The sequence below is a fragment of the Elephas maximus genome, chromosome 7 (genome assembly GCF_024166365.1).
Source record: "Elephas maximus indicus isolate mEleMax1 chromosome 7, mEleMax1 primary haplotype, whole genome shotgun sequence".
Lineage (NCBI taxonomy): Eukaryota > Metazoa > Chordata > Mammalia > Proboscidea > Elephantidae > Elephas > Elephas maximus.
Genome location: NC_064825.1, coordinates 126,108,023 through 126,123,151, shown reverse-complemented (window position 1 = coordinate 126,123,151; position 15,129 = coordinate 126,108,023). Strand labels below are relative to the sequence as shown.

Below are 15,129 nucleotides of genomic sequence, written 5' to 3'. Positions count from 1 at the left end.
GGGCTGAGACTTGAGACATGGAGGTTGAGAGTCCAGGCTAGGTGTCCTGAGTATCACACTGAATTGTGGTTGCAGGTTTATCTGTCTCCCCTGTCTCAGTGTGAGTTCCCCCAGAAGCAGATCCTGAGACAAGGATTTGACTGCTAGGAGTTTATTTGGCAAGAGGTCCCAGAAAACATGAGTGGGAAGGACAGTGGGGCAGCAAAAGCCAGGTGGGGAAAGAATGAGCAGGGCAGAAGGGTCCCCCACCCAGCCCACCTGTCACCCAGCGATATGGGAAACTGCTCAAAATGATAATTTCTGATCATTTCTGACGCAGAGCTCCCTCCTTGCAAATATTTCATAGTCTGGGGTGGCACCCATAACCAGCCCTGCACTGCACTGCCCACTGAGATCTGGCCTTCGCCCTAGGGGTTACCAAGCCCACTTGCTATGGAGATTCTTCCTTGGAATCTAGGGTCAACTGACAATGGGGCCGGTAATGCCTCCCCTTTGCTCGACTGGGTCTCACCCTGGAGGGAGAACTGAACTAGGGAGGAACCACTGCCCTCCCTCTCCCATTCTCATCTTTCAAGAATGCAGGGTGGTTCCCAGATGTCTTGGCCATGACTATTTCCGTGCTGTTTCAGGGTGTTTACTGCAGAGACAGGCCCCTGGGTGGTACAATGGTTTGCACACGACTACTAACCTGAAGGCTGATGGTTCGAACTGACCCAGTGGTGTCACAGAAGAAAGGCCTGGCGATCTGCTTCTGTAAAGATTACAGCCAAGAAAACCCTATGGAGTGCAGTTCTGCTCTGCAACACATGGGGTCATCATGAGTCGAAATCAACTTAATGAAAATTGGCTTTTTTGTTTCTGGTTTTCTTGCAAAGACACACAGAAAAAGAAGGGAAGATACCAGGAAAGACCTTCCCCAGTCACACGATCAGGACTTATGGTGACTGTAATGCTGGTCAGGAAGTACTGGCTCCTCAGATGACCCATTCCTCTTGCTACCCCCAAACTCCCATTCTGAATCTCATCTTCTCTCCATCTCTGCTTATTCCTCTGTAGCTCCAGCTTCTCCTGCTTCCCCTACTCCCTTGTCTGTTGCCAGCAGGGCCTCCAGCTGCCTCAGTGAATTGCCATCCAATATGAAGCACCTTTCTTAGGAGGCAGAGTCCCCAAGCCAGGGACTTTTAAATGACCGTCTTTGGATAAATGTCTAATTTCTGCACCATCCATCAGCCAGAGTGGCCAGGCCACAAGACACAAGGCGCATAATGTGGCTCCTTCCTCAGAATGTAGCTGTGGGCTTGGCAGGTGCCTGGAATCTGCTGGACTCTTCTCCGAGTCAATCATTTCACACCCACATGTACGACATGTGATCTGAGCAAGAGTGTGTTCTTTGATCTGTAAATTATTTATTTGAAAAGTCCCATAAAATAATCAAAAGCAGAAGCACACGTAGTTGCACACTTTCAATTCCATTTATTTAACGGAATAAATCTGTACAAAATCAGGACTGGTCCCAAAAAGTCTAGGGCATAGGACAGCTATTAGTACAGTGGAAAGAAGAAGGGAGTCAAGAGAGCTGAGTTCTAGATCTGCTTGCTGTGAGATCATGAGCAAATGCCTTGACTACTTGAGGCCTCATTTTCCTTATCTGCACAATGAGTTTTCACTAGGGCGATGGCATTCAACTCTGAAGCCATGTGGTTCTGTGACTCCCGGCCAATGAGGAAGTCCCCATATTCAACCCCTTCTCACTGAGCCTGACCAGAACATAATTCCACCTTCTAATCAGCACAGGGGAGTCCAACTCTGAGTATCTAGTGACCCAGGAGATCCCTAAGGGATAGTTTCCAGCTCCACAAACCAATTGCCATGGAAGCATTTCTACCCAAAAATCCTCCAAGAGCTGGGAGGCTGGTGGGGAATCCCCTTGCCAGCCAGATGATCCCAGGAGCCAACTACAACTTAGTCCCTGAAGTCTTTTTCTGGACTCAGCCTGACCTGGAGCTGGTCAGGCACTAGAGAGGGAGTTCTTCTCCAAGGCAGGGTTGGGCACAAGACTCAGAGAGGGAGGGTGCTTGCAGGGGGCCATCATCTCCCCGACTGCCCTCAGCATTCCACCCATTCCCCATGAGGGCACCAAGTCCTGGCAGGAGACTGGCCCCGCAGCTCCCAAGCTGTTTGTCCAGCTGTCCTTGCATCCCAGGCCATGGAGCTCCTATATACTTTGGCCTGGAGAATATCAAGCATCTGGACACACTCTGGGTCCCAGCCCGGAACCAACACTGGGCGGAAGGAGGGAAGCTGGGATGAGCCGCACCCCTCTCTGGGCCTCCTCTATCCTCTTCTACACATACAAGACCAGATGGTCTCCAGGGCCGTCTTAGCTAGGTGATCTACACCTCTAAAACAGCAGAGACGAGCCCCAGCTCTGAAGTTAGACAGAATAGATTTAAACCAGCAGATAGTCCAAGACTTCATGTATCCCAGGGCCTCGGTGAACAAGAAACACCCACCCGATTTAACACACAAAGATGTTGTTTATGTAAACTGCACCATGATAACAGGGCATCTTGACTTCTAATAAGAAGAGTCGGACGTTGAATTGCTTCCCCTCAACAGCAAGCCTTGCAGATTTCTACTCTGAACAGTGGAAAAATAAATGTCCCTTCTCCTCACGGCCATTTTCATCACCAGATTTGTATAGTGCCCGGGGTACCTCCTATAAAATTATCAAACCCCAGTCCTTCATTGTGTTCAACATATACCAATACACATGGAGGGACAGTCAACAGGGGCCAGCTTACAGAAAGAGACCCAAGAGGAAACACACCATCAAGGGCAAAGAAGAGTCTAGCATGGTAAGTCAGGCCCAACAATCAAGTTAGAGAATGGAAGAGGAGTGTTGGACTAGGTACAGGGAGACCGAGGTCCTGTCCTGGGTGAAAGTGTCTGGGTAGGCTTGGCCATGGAAAGAGCTGCTGGACTTTGGCACCCAGGCTACCCTGTTGTAATCAGGCAAAACAAGAAGGAGACATTCTCTCCCCCACCTTGCAAAACATTTTCCCCCGCTGAACTGAGAGCACGAGCATTCTTAGAAATATTTCGGTAGGAGTCATCTGCATGATGGGAATTCCCTTAACCAAGCAGGTATCGGAACCGATCATTATATAAAATAAATCTGAGGTAGGTATGTTCTAGGGTAGGATTTTTCCATCTCTGCTACTGATATCTTGGGACCAGATAATTCTCTGTTGGCGGGGGCTGTCCCATGCATTGTAGGAAGATTAGCAGCATCCTTAATCTCAACCCCTAGATGCCAGTAACAACCCCCACCCCAAGCTGTGACTGCCAAAAATATCTCCAGACATTGGCAAATGTCCCCTAGAGTGCCAAATCACTCCCCGTGGAGAAAAGCTGTTTTAAAGTAAGATGTGTTTAGACATATTTCCTCTATGAAATCCATCCGATGTAACAGTCTCACCTTTTTTCCAGAAATAAATAGTAAGAACAGCATGTATTCACTGAGCTATAGGACAAGAACCACTTTAAGCTGCTTACACGTATTGGCTCATTTAACCCTCCAATAACCCAGTGAAGTAGATGCCATTATTATCATCATCTTGCAAACGAGGACACTGAGGCACAGAGGCATTTGGAAATATGTTCGTGGTTACATAGCCAGTTAGTGTGGCTTGATCATTTGGATCCAAACAGGCTGACTCCAGAGTCCATGTTATATATAATATGCACTGTGTGAAAATGGGAAGCTGCAACCTGCACTCTCGGCATGCTCAATCCATGTTCCAACCAACCACATACCATGGAAACCCATCTAATCCAGAGCTCAACACTGCCCTGGACCAGACTCAGGAAACAAAGTGTTAGAGAAATTAAAGTGGTGGTCCTAGAGTTGGGCTAAAAATGAAATAAGTTCGTGCTCATTGCAAAAATAAAACAATGGACAGAGACAACATCACAATGGGAGAATTTTGGATAATCAAGAAGGTGAAAGCTGAGACACTGGGAGAATCAACCTACACCACACATGATGTTGACTTAGGTCCTGCTCCCTCAAGAACAGCCTCTGACCTCTGTCATTTCTTCCATATGAACAAAGCCATGATCCTATAAGATGTGAGTGAGCTGACCCCAGAAGACCAAAGACTAGGGTGGCCAAATTTAGCAAATAAAAATACAGGACACCCAGTTAAAGTTGAATTTCAGATCAATGGATAATTTTTTCAGTCCCTCAGTGGGCTCAAGCATAACAACGATTGTAAGGGTGACACAGGACCGGGCAGCGTTTCGTTCTGTTGTGCATAAAGTGGCTGAGTCAGAACCAATTCGATGGCACCTAACAACGACAACAACAACAATATTGCACGGGGAGGGGCAGCAGTGGTTCAGTGGTAGACTTCTTGCCTTCCATGGAGACCCAGGATGCATTCCCGGACAATGTACTTTATGCACACCCACCACCCATCTGTCGGTGGAGGCTTGCATGTTACTTTAGTGCTGAATAGGTTTCAGTGGAGCTTCCAAGCTAGGCTGGACTAGGAAGAAAGGCCTGGAGATCTACTTCTAAAAATCAGCCAGCAAAAACCCTGTGGATCACCACATACCAATTTTGGGAATGGTGCAGGATTGAGTTGTGCATGGGGTCGCCATAAGTCAGGAGGTGACTCAACAGCAGCTAACGACAACAATAAAATTGCATGGGACGTCCCATTGTCATCAAGTTGAATTCGATTCATAGCAACCCTACTTATAATTAAAAAAATTTTTATTGGTCTGAAATTCTAATTTAACTGGTACACAATGTTTTATCTGACAGCCCTACCCCAAAGAAAAACCGTTTGGATCCTGTCCACCAAAAAGGCCAGAAACCCCTCAAGAAGCCACCACAGTTCCCAAAGCCTGGTCTCCCCTTGAAAAAGAAGGAAAAAGGTCCCACTCTGCCCCTCCTGCCCCTAGATGTCCAGAAGGGCCCTCCCAGTCCATCCCCTCGGCCATCCCTGTTTTAGTCCCCCCTCTCCTGCCCTTTATACTCACTTGGAGAAATTCCATGACACAAGGATACTCGCAGGGTTAATCCTCCTGATACCAAGTCACACTTTAACTCCCTCCAGGCCAAGGATTAAAAACTGCCCATGCAGGGGTCAGGCTTATAGCAGACCCTGAAAGCTGAGCTCCCCCACCCCCAAGTGAGGAGAGGCTGCAAGGGAAAGGGAGGGCCAGAGCCAGGAACGAGGGAGGGGAGGAGGGGCAGCCTGGCCAGGCTGCTGTCCCCCCACAGAGCCAGCTCAGATCCTGCTCTGGGCGCAGCTCAGCTGCGGAGGCAACGGCAGCCCCTCTCCTCCTCTGAAGGACTGCAGGCAGACAGACACACAGACAGAGATCCTGGGACTGGAAGTCCTCGGCCCCCAGCCACTTGGCCAGGCCTGACCCCATGGCCTTCAATGACCTCCTACAGCAGGTGGGGGGCGTCGGCCGCTTCCAGCGGATTCAGGTCACCCTGGTGGTCCTCCCCCTGATCCTGTTGGCCTCCCACAACACGCTGCAGAACTTCACTGCCGCCATCCCCACCCACCACTGCCGCCAACCTGCCGACGCCAACCTCAGCAAGGATGGGGGGCTAGAGGCCTGGCTGCCCCGGGACGGGCAGGGGCAGCCTGAGTCCTGCCTTCGCTTCACCTCCCCACGGTGGGGACCACCCTCTGCCAATGGCACAGAGGCCAACATCACAGGGGCCACAGAGCCCTGCACCGATGGCTGGATCTACGACAACAGCACCTTCCCTTCCACCATCGTGACTGAGGTGAGGACCTGGGGCTCCCCCTCTGTGTGCCATGTGGGCTCTGCCTTCCCCTCAGACACACACACACACACACACACACAGTCTCAAGTTCTCCAGAGGCCAAGACAGGAAGATGGAGAACGAGGTTCAAAACGGGAGTCTATGTAGAAAAGGTGGATGTGGGAGTTGAAAAGTCAAAAAAATGCTCTCAGCTCCTGGAACACAGAGGGTGACGAAGAGGGTGACACAGCCTTCAGGGGGCCAGTCTGAAAGGAGAGGAAGTGGCTCCACTGCAGCCCAGGCTCTTCTCTGTCTGACACTTGCCCCCTCTCCCCACAGTGGGACCTCGTGTGCTCTAACAGGGCCTTACGTCAGCTGGCTCAGTCCTTGTACATGGTGGGGGTGCTGCTTGGAGCCATGGTGTTCGGGTACCTGGCAGACAGGTCAGTCCTGAGGAAGGCCAAGGGGCTGGGCTAGGGTTGGAGCTCCTCAGCTGGCACAAGGGGCCTAGGTGGGAGGCCAGCATTCCCATCTGGGGCTGGTTTGAGGACCTACAGCCCCGCCTCATAGTACAGAAACCTTCTATCGAGTTGATTCCAACTCAGGGCAACTCCATGTGTGTCAGAGGAGAACTGTACTCCGTAGGGTTCTCAATGGCTGATTTTTCAAAAGTAGGTCTCGGGGCCTCTCTCCTGACGTGCCTCTGGGTGGATTCGAACTGCCAATCTTTCGGGTAGAAGCCTAGTACTTAACCTTTTGCACCACCCAGGGACTCCAACAGGGATCTTCACGGGTCCTCAGAAGAATCCCATCCCTGGAATGACCAGGACAGGAGGGACCGTGGGTACCATCTGATCCTGCAGTTTTCCATCCTTTTTGCAACAACAAAAGCCCTCTTTGAAAGTTTAGTAAGTTTAACAGATTAAAGCTGAACTGCTCTGAAGGCAGCAAGAAGGGAGGTCCGGAATACTGCCGGCTCTGTCCTTGCTTGCCCCAACACACTCGCACACTCACTCGCACGCAGGAGCCCCTGAGGCACTTTGAGAATCCAAAGGGCTCCTTAGACCACAGTGTGAACACCTTGGCTCTGGCCCAGCCCAGGCACTCAGCAATGAGGAGAGGAAGCAACAGTGCAGGAGGCAGCAGGGGGTGGACAGAGAATGGGCTCTGTCATCAAATCCTGCCCCTGCCACTCACAAGCTTGTGGCTTTGGACAAGTCACTCCACCCCTCTTTCAAATGGAATAATAATCTGTTCCCAGTGCATGTGAAAGTGCCTAACACACCCCATGCACACAGCGGATGCTCAGCAAACACTGGTCTTCCCTCCTCCCTTCCACCACCTAGTCAGTGGCCAGGCAGGACAAGAACCCAGGGCTTCTGGTCCCCAGGCTGCATAGTTCATGCCTGGGGGAACTATCTGCTGGTGAAGGAGCTTTCTTGCCAGATACTTCAGCAATCACCAGGGCCTCAGCCAGGGCAAGCACTCCTCTCCCTGCCCAGCCTACCCCCCTCCCCACCCTCTTGTCAGTCCCTCAGGTCTTCTCTCCCCCCACAGGCTGGGCCGCCGGAAGATACTGATCTTAAACTACCTGCAGACAGCGGTGTCTGGGACCTGCGCGGCCTTCGCACCCAACTTCCCCATCTACTGCACTTTCCGGCTCCTCTCTGGCATGTCGCTGGCTAGCATAGCCCTCAACTGCATGACACTGAGTGAGGGATACCAGGGGGACAGCACGGGGGCCCTCCCCCTCCCCTCAGACCACCCAGCCCAGCAGCCCCTTCCCTGCCTCCTCTCCCAGCCCCACCCCTCCTGGATCCTTCCAGCCAACACAAGAGCTTTTCTCTCTGGCTCACACACCCCTGACCCCTCATTTAGACATGGGATTGCAAACTCTGTTGTTGGGTAACGCAAATGATTGACACAGGTGGGAGGGGCACTAGGGAGTGGTGAGGACTGTATCCACAGGGATACAGTGGGGCCACAGCCACACTGCTGCCCCAGTGAGGAGGCTCCATGACTCTCAGAGCTCCCTCCTCCCTTTTTAAATATAAAATCTCCCATTGTTTTTAATGTTTGTAATTAACTCTTGGAAACCCTGGTGGCATACTGGTTAAATGCTACAACTGCTAACCAAAGGGTCAGCAGTTTGAATCCACCAGGCGCTCCTTGGAAACTCTATGGGGCAGTTCTACTCTGTCCTATAGGGTCACTATGAGTCGGAATCGACTCAACGGCACTGGGTTTTTGGGTAATTAACTCTAATATAGGGCGAGCCAGCAGCACGCAGACCAAGCACCTTTCTGGACTGAGCGTGATCTGTCCATCGGCCGTCAGTGTGACCCTCTGACAGATCACTTCTCCTGTTTCTCAGACAAGGACCCAAGGCAGAAGAAGGGAAGGGATTTACGCAAGGCCATTCCTCAAGTTCAGAAAGGAGTCCAGGGGTTCCGGGTTCCCTAATGGAGTTAACTGGGACCGGCTAGAGTCAGGGCAGGACTCCTGGGGAATTCACCCCAAGTCCCTGACCCAGAGCCCCATCAAGGTCCCACAAGGACCTGAGCTGGGCCTCTTCGGACCACAGCAGAGAAGTGGTCCCACTCCCACCTCGACTCTCCGGGATGGAGAAAAGTCATCGCCTCCATCTGAGCTGCTCTGGCCACCGAAGCTGGACTCCAGCCTAGGCCAAGGAGGATCAGAGGGGCAGCTTCACTGAAGACAGACTCAGTGGTCAGAGATGCTTGGAAGAGAGGGTACTGTAGCCAGGACAGGCAGTTGGAAGGAGTGAAAAACATCAGAGTGTGAAGGGGCCAGTTCCTGGGGATTCTGAACCCACCTGTCCATCCCTACATTCACCAAAAGTCCCCCACTCCCCTACCTGACACCCAACCTGTGACCACACTCATGGCACTGTCTGTGGAGCCTGGGCATAGAGCAGGGTTTGGCTGGAGGGAGGGTCTTTGTCTGCCCCCGGGATCTTCACCCACCTGGCAGCCCTGTTACTTGCACCACCCTGCTCTAACCCTCTTTCTAGATGTGGAGTGGATGCCCATCCACACCCGGGCCTGTGTGGGCACGCTGACTGGCTATGTCTACAGCCTGGGCCAATTCCTCCTGGCTGGCGTGGCTTACGCCGTGCCCCACTGGCGCCATCTGCAGCTGCTGGTTTCCCTGCCTTTCTTCGTCTTCTTCATCTACTCCTGGTGCGTAGGACCCAGGGTGGGAGGCAGTGCCACAGGAGCCCAGAGGATCACAGGGACAGGACATCTCCTGGAGTGCATCATACACCCAAGCCCATAGAATCAGAGAAGGTCAAAGCCAGGAGGTCAAGGTCATACTCAGGCCAAAGCCTTAGTGTGGCAGATGGGAAAACAGAGAATTTTCCCCAGGGTGTCCTGTTCTTCAGCTTTCCCCAGTTTACCCCAGCTCTTCAGCCTGCCTGCCCTGTTCCCCCTACTGAGCACCCAAGCTGAGCTCCTGGATTGGGGAGTGAGTCCTCACCAAGCTGGGCACTCCATTGTGGTCCTAGAGAGGGGGAGTTGGCAAAGCCTCCGGGCTCCCAGACTTAAATAAAATCCCATTAGAGGCCCCTGGAAAGCTCCCCCTCCCATTCTTATCCCCAGCCCAGCAGACTGGAACCAAGGTCATGCCGATACCCACCCTCCTCCTGCTCCCAGGTTCTTCATCGAGTCTGCTCGCTGGTACTCCTCCTCTGGGAGACTAGACCTCACCCTGAGGGCCCTGCAGAGGGTGGCCCAGATCAATGGGAGGCAGGAAGAAGGAGCCAATCTAAACATGGAGGTGAGACCCCACCAGGGCTCCATCTTCCCCCACCCCCAATCCCTGAACACGGGACTCAGGAGGCTTCCCCGAACAGGGGTTGGGCTGGGAGAAGCCTCTGGAGGGGCCCAGGCCCTGAGCCCTGCCCATCCCGGCAGGTGCTCCAGGCCAGTCTGCAGAAGGAGCTGACCACAGGCAAAGGTCAGGCCTCGGCCCTGGAGCTGCTGCGCTGCCCTGCCCTTCGCCACCTCTTCCTCTGCCTCACCATGCTGTGGTAGGCCCAGACACACCAACTTATGGACAGAGAGAAAGACAGGCAGGCCAAGAGGCAAAAGGCCAGGGGTAAAGAGCTGATGCGGTGGGAGGAAGAGGCCAGACTAGAGGGAGAAGAAGTCAGCAGATCAGCTATGAGGGGGCAATAATCCCCCACCAGGGAGAGTCCTGAAGAATCAGAGCCCTCTAGCCTTGGCTCAGTCCCAGGCCTCAATAGGGACACCTATCCCTCCTTCTTCCCCCTTCAATAACCCTGTTCCAATATAGAAGCATCTTATCAGGAGTGGTGGTCCCCAGAGTCAACAAAATCATGTCCTGAAGGCAAAGACCAGTCTGGCTTGCAAAACATTTAGAGACTATACTGGCCTCAGGGTGCCTGCGAGAAACACAGACACAGGCAATAAGATGCTAAAGTCCATTTCCTAGAGTACTTTGAGCCACACTGATACAAGCCAAACACTTCCTTTCCCCTTGCCACATTCCCCAATACTCTTCTTATGTGCTACCCTCCCTCCCATCACTATAGCAATCCCCACCCCGTGACAGTTAAGACAAGCATGGTCGGAAGAAACAATCTTGCCAGTGAACTCTTTGCTTCCAATTTAGGGGAATTCACCCTCAGTTGTGGGTTCTATCCTGTGACTTAAGCTTCCTTTTGTGGGCTCTTGACATCTTAACAGGTACAACACTCATCCCAGGACCATGAACAAGCCCCAGGAAATTGGCCTCTCCCAACACCTTGGCCCTAGAGATATGGATTGACTCTCCACCTGCCCACCTCCCTCAGCCCAGCATCAATAGATAAGATAAAGACTTAAACTATGTAAATCCTACATAGCAACTAAGTACAAATTTCCTAATACACCAGGGACACTAGTTGTCAGAAGATTGCAAAATTTGGGATATGGGAGGACTACTTCAATTTTTAAGTTGGATACTACTAAAAGTCTGAAGAAATATTAACCAAGGAAGTTTCCAGCTCCTTAAGCAGGACACTCAGGGCAGCTCACCTCTATTCTGAATAAGCACCCCTCTTTAAGCCTGCCTAACAAACTCAGGCAGGCCATTTACTCCTCCCCACTAGGTTTGCCACTAGTTTCGCCTACTATGGGCTGGTCATGGACCTGCAGGGCTTTGGGGTCAGCATCTACCTAATCCAAGTGATCTTTGGCGCTGTGGACCTGCCTGCCAAGCTTGTGAGCTTCCTTGTCATCAACTCCCTGGGTCGCCGACCTGCCCAGATGGCCTCACTGCTGCTGGCAGGCATCTGCATTCTGGTCAATGGGGTGCTACCCCAGGGTGAGCACCCACGAGCACCTTGGCCCTCCCTCATCGTAGGCTCCATCCCCAGACATGGTCCAACTTCTCAAAAGGGAGGGGAAGCCAATTCCTCCCAGCCCCACTCCCAAGCTCCGTCTATCCCTGCTCCCTTCTCTCTAGACCAGACCATTGTTCGAACCTCCCTTGCTGTGCTGGGGAAGGGTTGCCTGGCTGCCTCCTTCACCTGCATCTTCCTCTATACTGGGGAGGTGTATCCCACAATGATGCGGTAAGTGGAGGCCCAGTGGGAGGTGGGGAAGATTGGTACCTTGGTGCAAGACATTCTCTGGCACACAGGTCAGACCCCAAAGCATAGTCTAGTGTGCCCCAACGCAAAGGCCCCTTCCCAACACCCATCAGAGCAAAACATATAGAAGGCACTTAATATACCCTTCCTGGGTAACACAGGTAGGGCCGCCCTCCAAGCTCTTGCCTGATCCTAGAAGAAGGTCTCCAAAGGAGCCACTAATAGGGTCAGGGTAGCAGGCCCAGATGACACACTTCAGAGGCAGTGAATCAAAGTCTCCCACTTGACCTTTACCAAATCTAAATTCCATCAAAAACCAAGTCATACATCTGAAACCAAAGGCCACAAACATGAAAATCATTTCCTATCATGGGAACCATACTTCTAAATGGTGGTACATAGTATTAAAAAGTGTTAAAAAGCACAGATGTCACCTTGAGGACTGAGGTGCACCTGACCCAAGCCATGGTATTTTCAACTGCCTCATATGCATGTGAAAGCTGGATAATGAATAAGAAAGACCGAAGAAGAATTGATGCCTTTGAATTATGGTGTTGGCGAAGAATATTGACTATACCATGGACTGCTAGAATAACAAACAAGTCTGTCTTTGAAGAAATACAACCAGAGCACCCCTTGGAAGTAAGGATGGTGAGATTTCATCTCATGTACTTTGTACATGTTATCAGGAGGGATCAGTCCCTGGAGAAAGACATCATGCTTGGTAAGGTGGAGGGCCAGCAAAAAAGAGGCACACCCTCAACGAGATGGACGGACACGGTGGCTGCCAACAATGGGCTCAAACATAGCAACGATTATGAGGGTGGTGCAGGCCCAGCAGTGTTTCATTCTGTTGTACACAGGGTCGCTAGGAGTCAGAACTGACTCGGCAACACCTAACAGCAACAACGACACATGAGTATGTCAGGAATATGGATGAACATAGCACTGCTTTTTGAAGTGCTAAGATGGGGGAGTGTAATTTCGCATTCTTGTTTTTGTTTTTGCCTTAAGAAACAAAAATCACACGTTAATTTTAAGAATGGGATGCAAAATACAAATGCGCTTTTTAGAGAAAACATTAGATATCAAAGAAATGTCAGGTTTCCCTAGGCTACTTGGATAAGAACCCTGGGGGGTCATGGTTACTATCCTATGCTCTTATGGGATTTCAGGGAAAGGATAATAGTAAAAAGCTCAATATGTGCCAGGTATTGTTTAAACTTTTTATAAATAGTAACTCATTTAATCCTCATAACAAGCCTATGGGGTAGGTACTATTATTATTCCCATTTTACAAATGAGAGGACCAAGGCACAGAGAGGTTAAGTGACTTGCTCAAGGTCACACAGCTAGTGAGTGGTAAAGTCAGGATTTGAACTTAAGCAGTTTGTCTCCTGAGCCAATGCTTTTAACTACTGCAGATTCCAAGTCCCTTCCCCTGGGGATTCTATTCCAATAGGTCTGTGTGGGGCTGAGGCAACTGTAACTCAAAAAACCCCAGGTGATATGAGAACCATTGGTCTAACTATCTCATTCAACTGTTAAGGAAACTGAGGTCCTGAGAGGGAAAGGGATTTGCCCAAGGTCACACAGTGAACTAAAGGCAGAAGAAAAATTCAATCCCAAATATCTCAATTCCATGGCCAGGACCCTTCCCAACTTCCTGTTTTAAACATTGCCCAGACAAAAGCCAAGTGGGTTTACCAAAGAAATGCGAAAGAGAGGGGGCAGCTGTAGGTGTTCTGGGGCTGGGCCTGAGCTGCCCTGGCTCCAGGTGTGGCCAGTACCTCAGCATTCATGCCAGAACTGTGGCCCCACAGGCAGACGGGCTTGGGCATGGGCAGCACTATGGCCCGAGTGGGCAGCATCGTGAGCCCGCTGATAAGCATGACCGCCGAGCTCTACCCCTCCATGCCTGTCTTTATCTACGGTGCCGTCCCCGTGGCTGCCAGCGCTGCCATCACCTTCCTGCCGGAGACCCTGGGCCAGCCACTGCCTGACACGGTGCTAGACGTGGAGAACAGGTAGGCTGCACCCTCCCTACCCAAGATCAGCCCTCAGAGCCACAAGGAAACCACAGCCTTTTGGTCTAGCCCCCTCTTGGGCAGATAAGAATGCTGAAGGCCAGAGAGGAACAGAGACTTACCCCAGGGCACCCCCCCAAGACTGGGGTGGCATTGAAACTCAAACTGGCTGAGCGTCTCCTACAATCTTTCCGGGGACTCCCAGCTCTGGGGAGCAGTAGATGTTTGGGGCAGAAAGTGGGTGGCTGGGCAAGCCACTCCCCCACTCCCAGCCTGCATGCCACTCACACCCAGGGTACCACCCCTCTGCCCCCAGGAGGAGAGGGACACCGAGGCGACAGCAGCAGGAGCAGCAGAAGCAGATGGTCCCACTCCAAGCCTCTGCACAAAAGAAGAACGGACTCTGAGGACTGAGAAGGGGCCTTACAGGAGCCTAAAGGGAGCAAGGGTCCTGCAGGCCCAAGGCATCCACACGAGGAGGGGGGAGGGAGGATGGCGGCCCAAGCATGGGGGCTGTGGTTCAGGGAAATACCTCCCCAAGGGTCCCCCTCCCCAAGTAGACCCCACCAAGACCACATCATTAAAAAGTCTGACTCTGTGCAGCGTCTCCCTCGGTCTCCTTTGTTTCCAATGCCATCACCACTCTGCATCAGCCAGTTTCTAGCCCAAGAGATCACGAAGTCCAGTCCCTGCCCTTCCCCCTCCAGGACTTTACCATCCCAAACAACTGGAAAAGATCCTTCCCCATCCCTTCTTTCCTCTCTCTCCCTCCCTTCTCCTCTAAGCTATTCAAATAAAACCAAAACCAAACTAGTTGCCATCAGGTTGGTCCCAACTCATGGCGACCCATTGTATGCCGGGTAGAACTGAGCTCCATAGGGTTTTCACTGGCTGTGACCTTTCGGAAGTACATCTCCAGGCCTTTCTTCTGAGGCATCCCTGGGTGAGTTCAAACCACCAACTTTTTGGTTAGTAGCCCATAGTTTTTAAAATTTTACTTAAATACCTTATGCCCTGCCCTTTCCCTGTTAGGCCAGAAATTGACAAGAGACTAAAGTGAAAGCAGACAATGGAAGGCTTTGTTTGAGGCTTCTTCCCTTCTGTGACAGCAGATGAGAGCCTCTGGCAGCAAAACCAAACAACCAAACCCACTGCCGTCAATTCAATCCCAACTCATAGTGACCCTATAGAACAGAGTAGAACTTTCCCATAGTTTCCAGTGAGTGTCTGGCAGATTCAAACTGCTGACCTTTTGATTAGCAGCTGTGGCACTTACCCACTATGCCACCAGGGATTCCAGCAAAGGAGGAGAAAAAGGACAACAGCTGTGACATCAGGATGCTGGCCTCTGCTCTGCTAGATCCCAGCAGAGTGTGGACTCAGGGGCTTGCCACTTCCAGCTCTGAGGCTGGAAGCTCAGCCCGATGCTGTTATTCGTTGCCATCGAGTTGATTCTGGCTCATGGCGACTCCCTGTGTGCAGAGTAGATCTGCTCCGTAGGGTTTTCAAGGCTGTGACCTTTCAGAAGCAGATCGCCAAGACTTTGTTCCGAGGCATCTCTGGGTAGGTCTGAACTGCCAGCCGTTTGACTAGTAGTCGAGCACTTGACGGTTTGGCCGCCCGGGGACTACAGTCTGATAGCTAATGTCATCTTTCCCGCTCTTCCTGAGCTTTCTTTGTTGCTT

At 51.6% G+C, this 15,129-nt stretch overlaps 1 protein-coding gene across 2 annotated transcripts; it reads left to right on the top strand.

Annotated features, from left to right (window-relative positions):
- The first annotated feature begins 5,449 nt into the window (after positions 1-5,449).
- Positions 5,450-13,851, top strand: LOC126078996 (solute carrier family 22 member 6). 2 transcript variants are annotated; one of them, XM_049889865.1, is made up of 10 exons: positions 5,450-5,818; positions 6,137-6,240; positions 7,355-7,509; positions 8,832-9,000; positions 9,475-9,598; positions 9,736-9,851; positions 10,935-11,149; positions 11,291-11,399; positions 13,373-13,444; positions 13,764-13,851. In XM_049889865.1, exons 1-10 carry the CDS (start codon positions 5,450-5,452, stop codon positions 13,849-13,851), a joined length of 1,521 nt encoding a protein of 506 aa, XP_049745822.1. The 2 variants fall into 2 exon arrangements, with proteins under 2 accessions (XP_049745822.1, XP_049745821.1); XM_049889864.1 differs by having other exon boundaries at positions 13,241-13,444.
- The last annotated feature ends 1,278 nt before the right edge of the window (positions 13,852-15,129 follow it).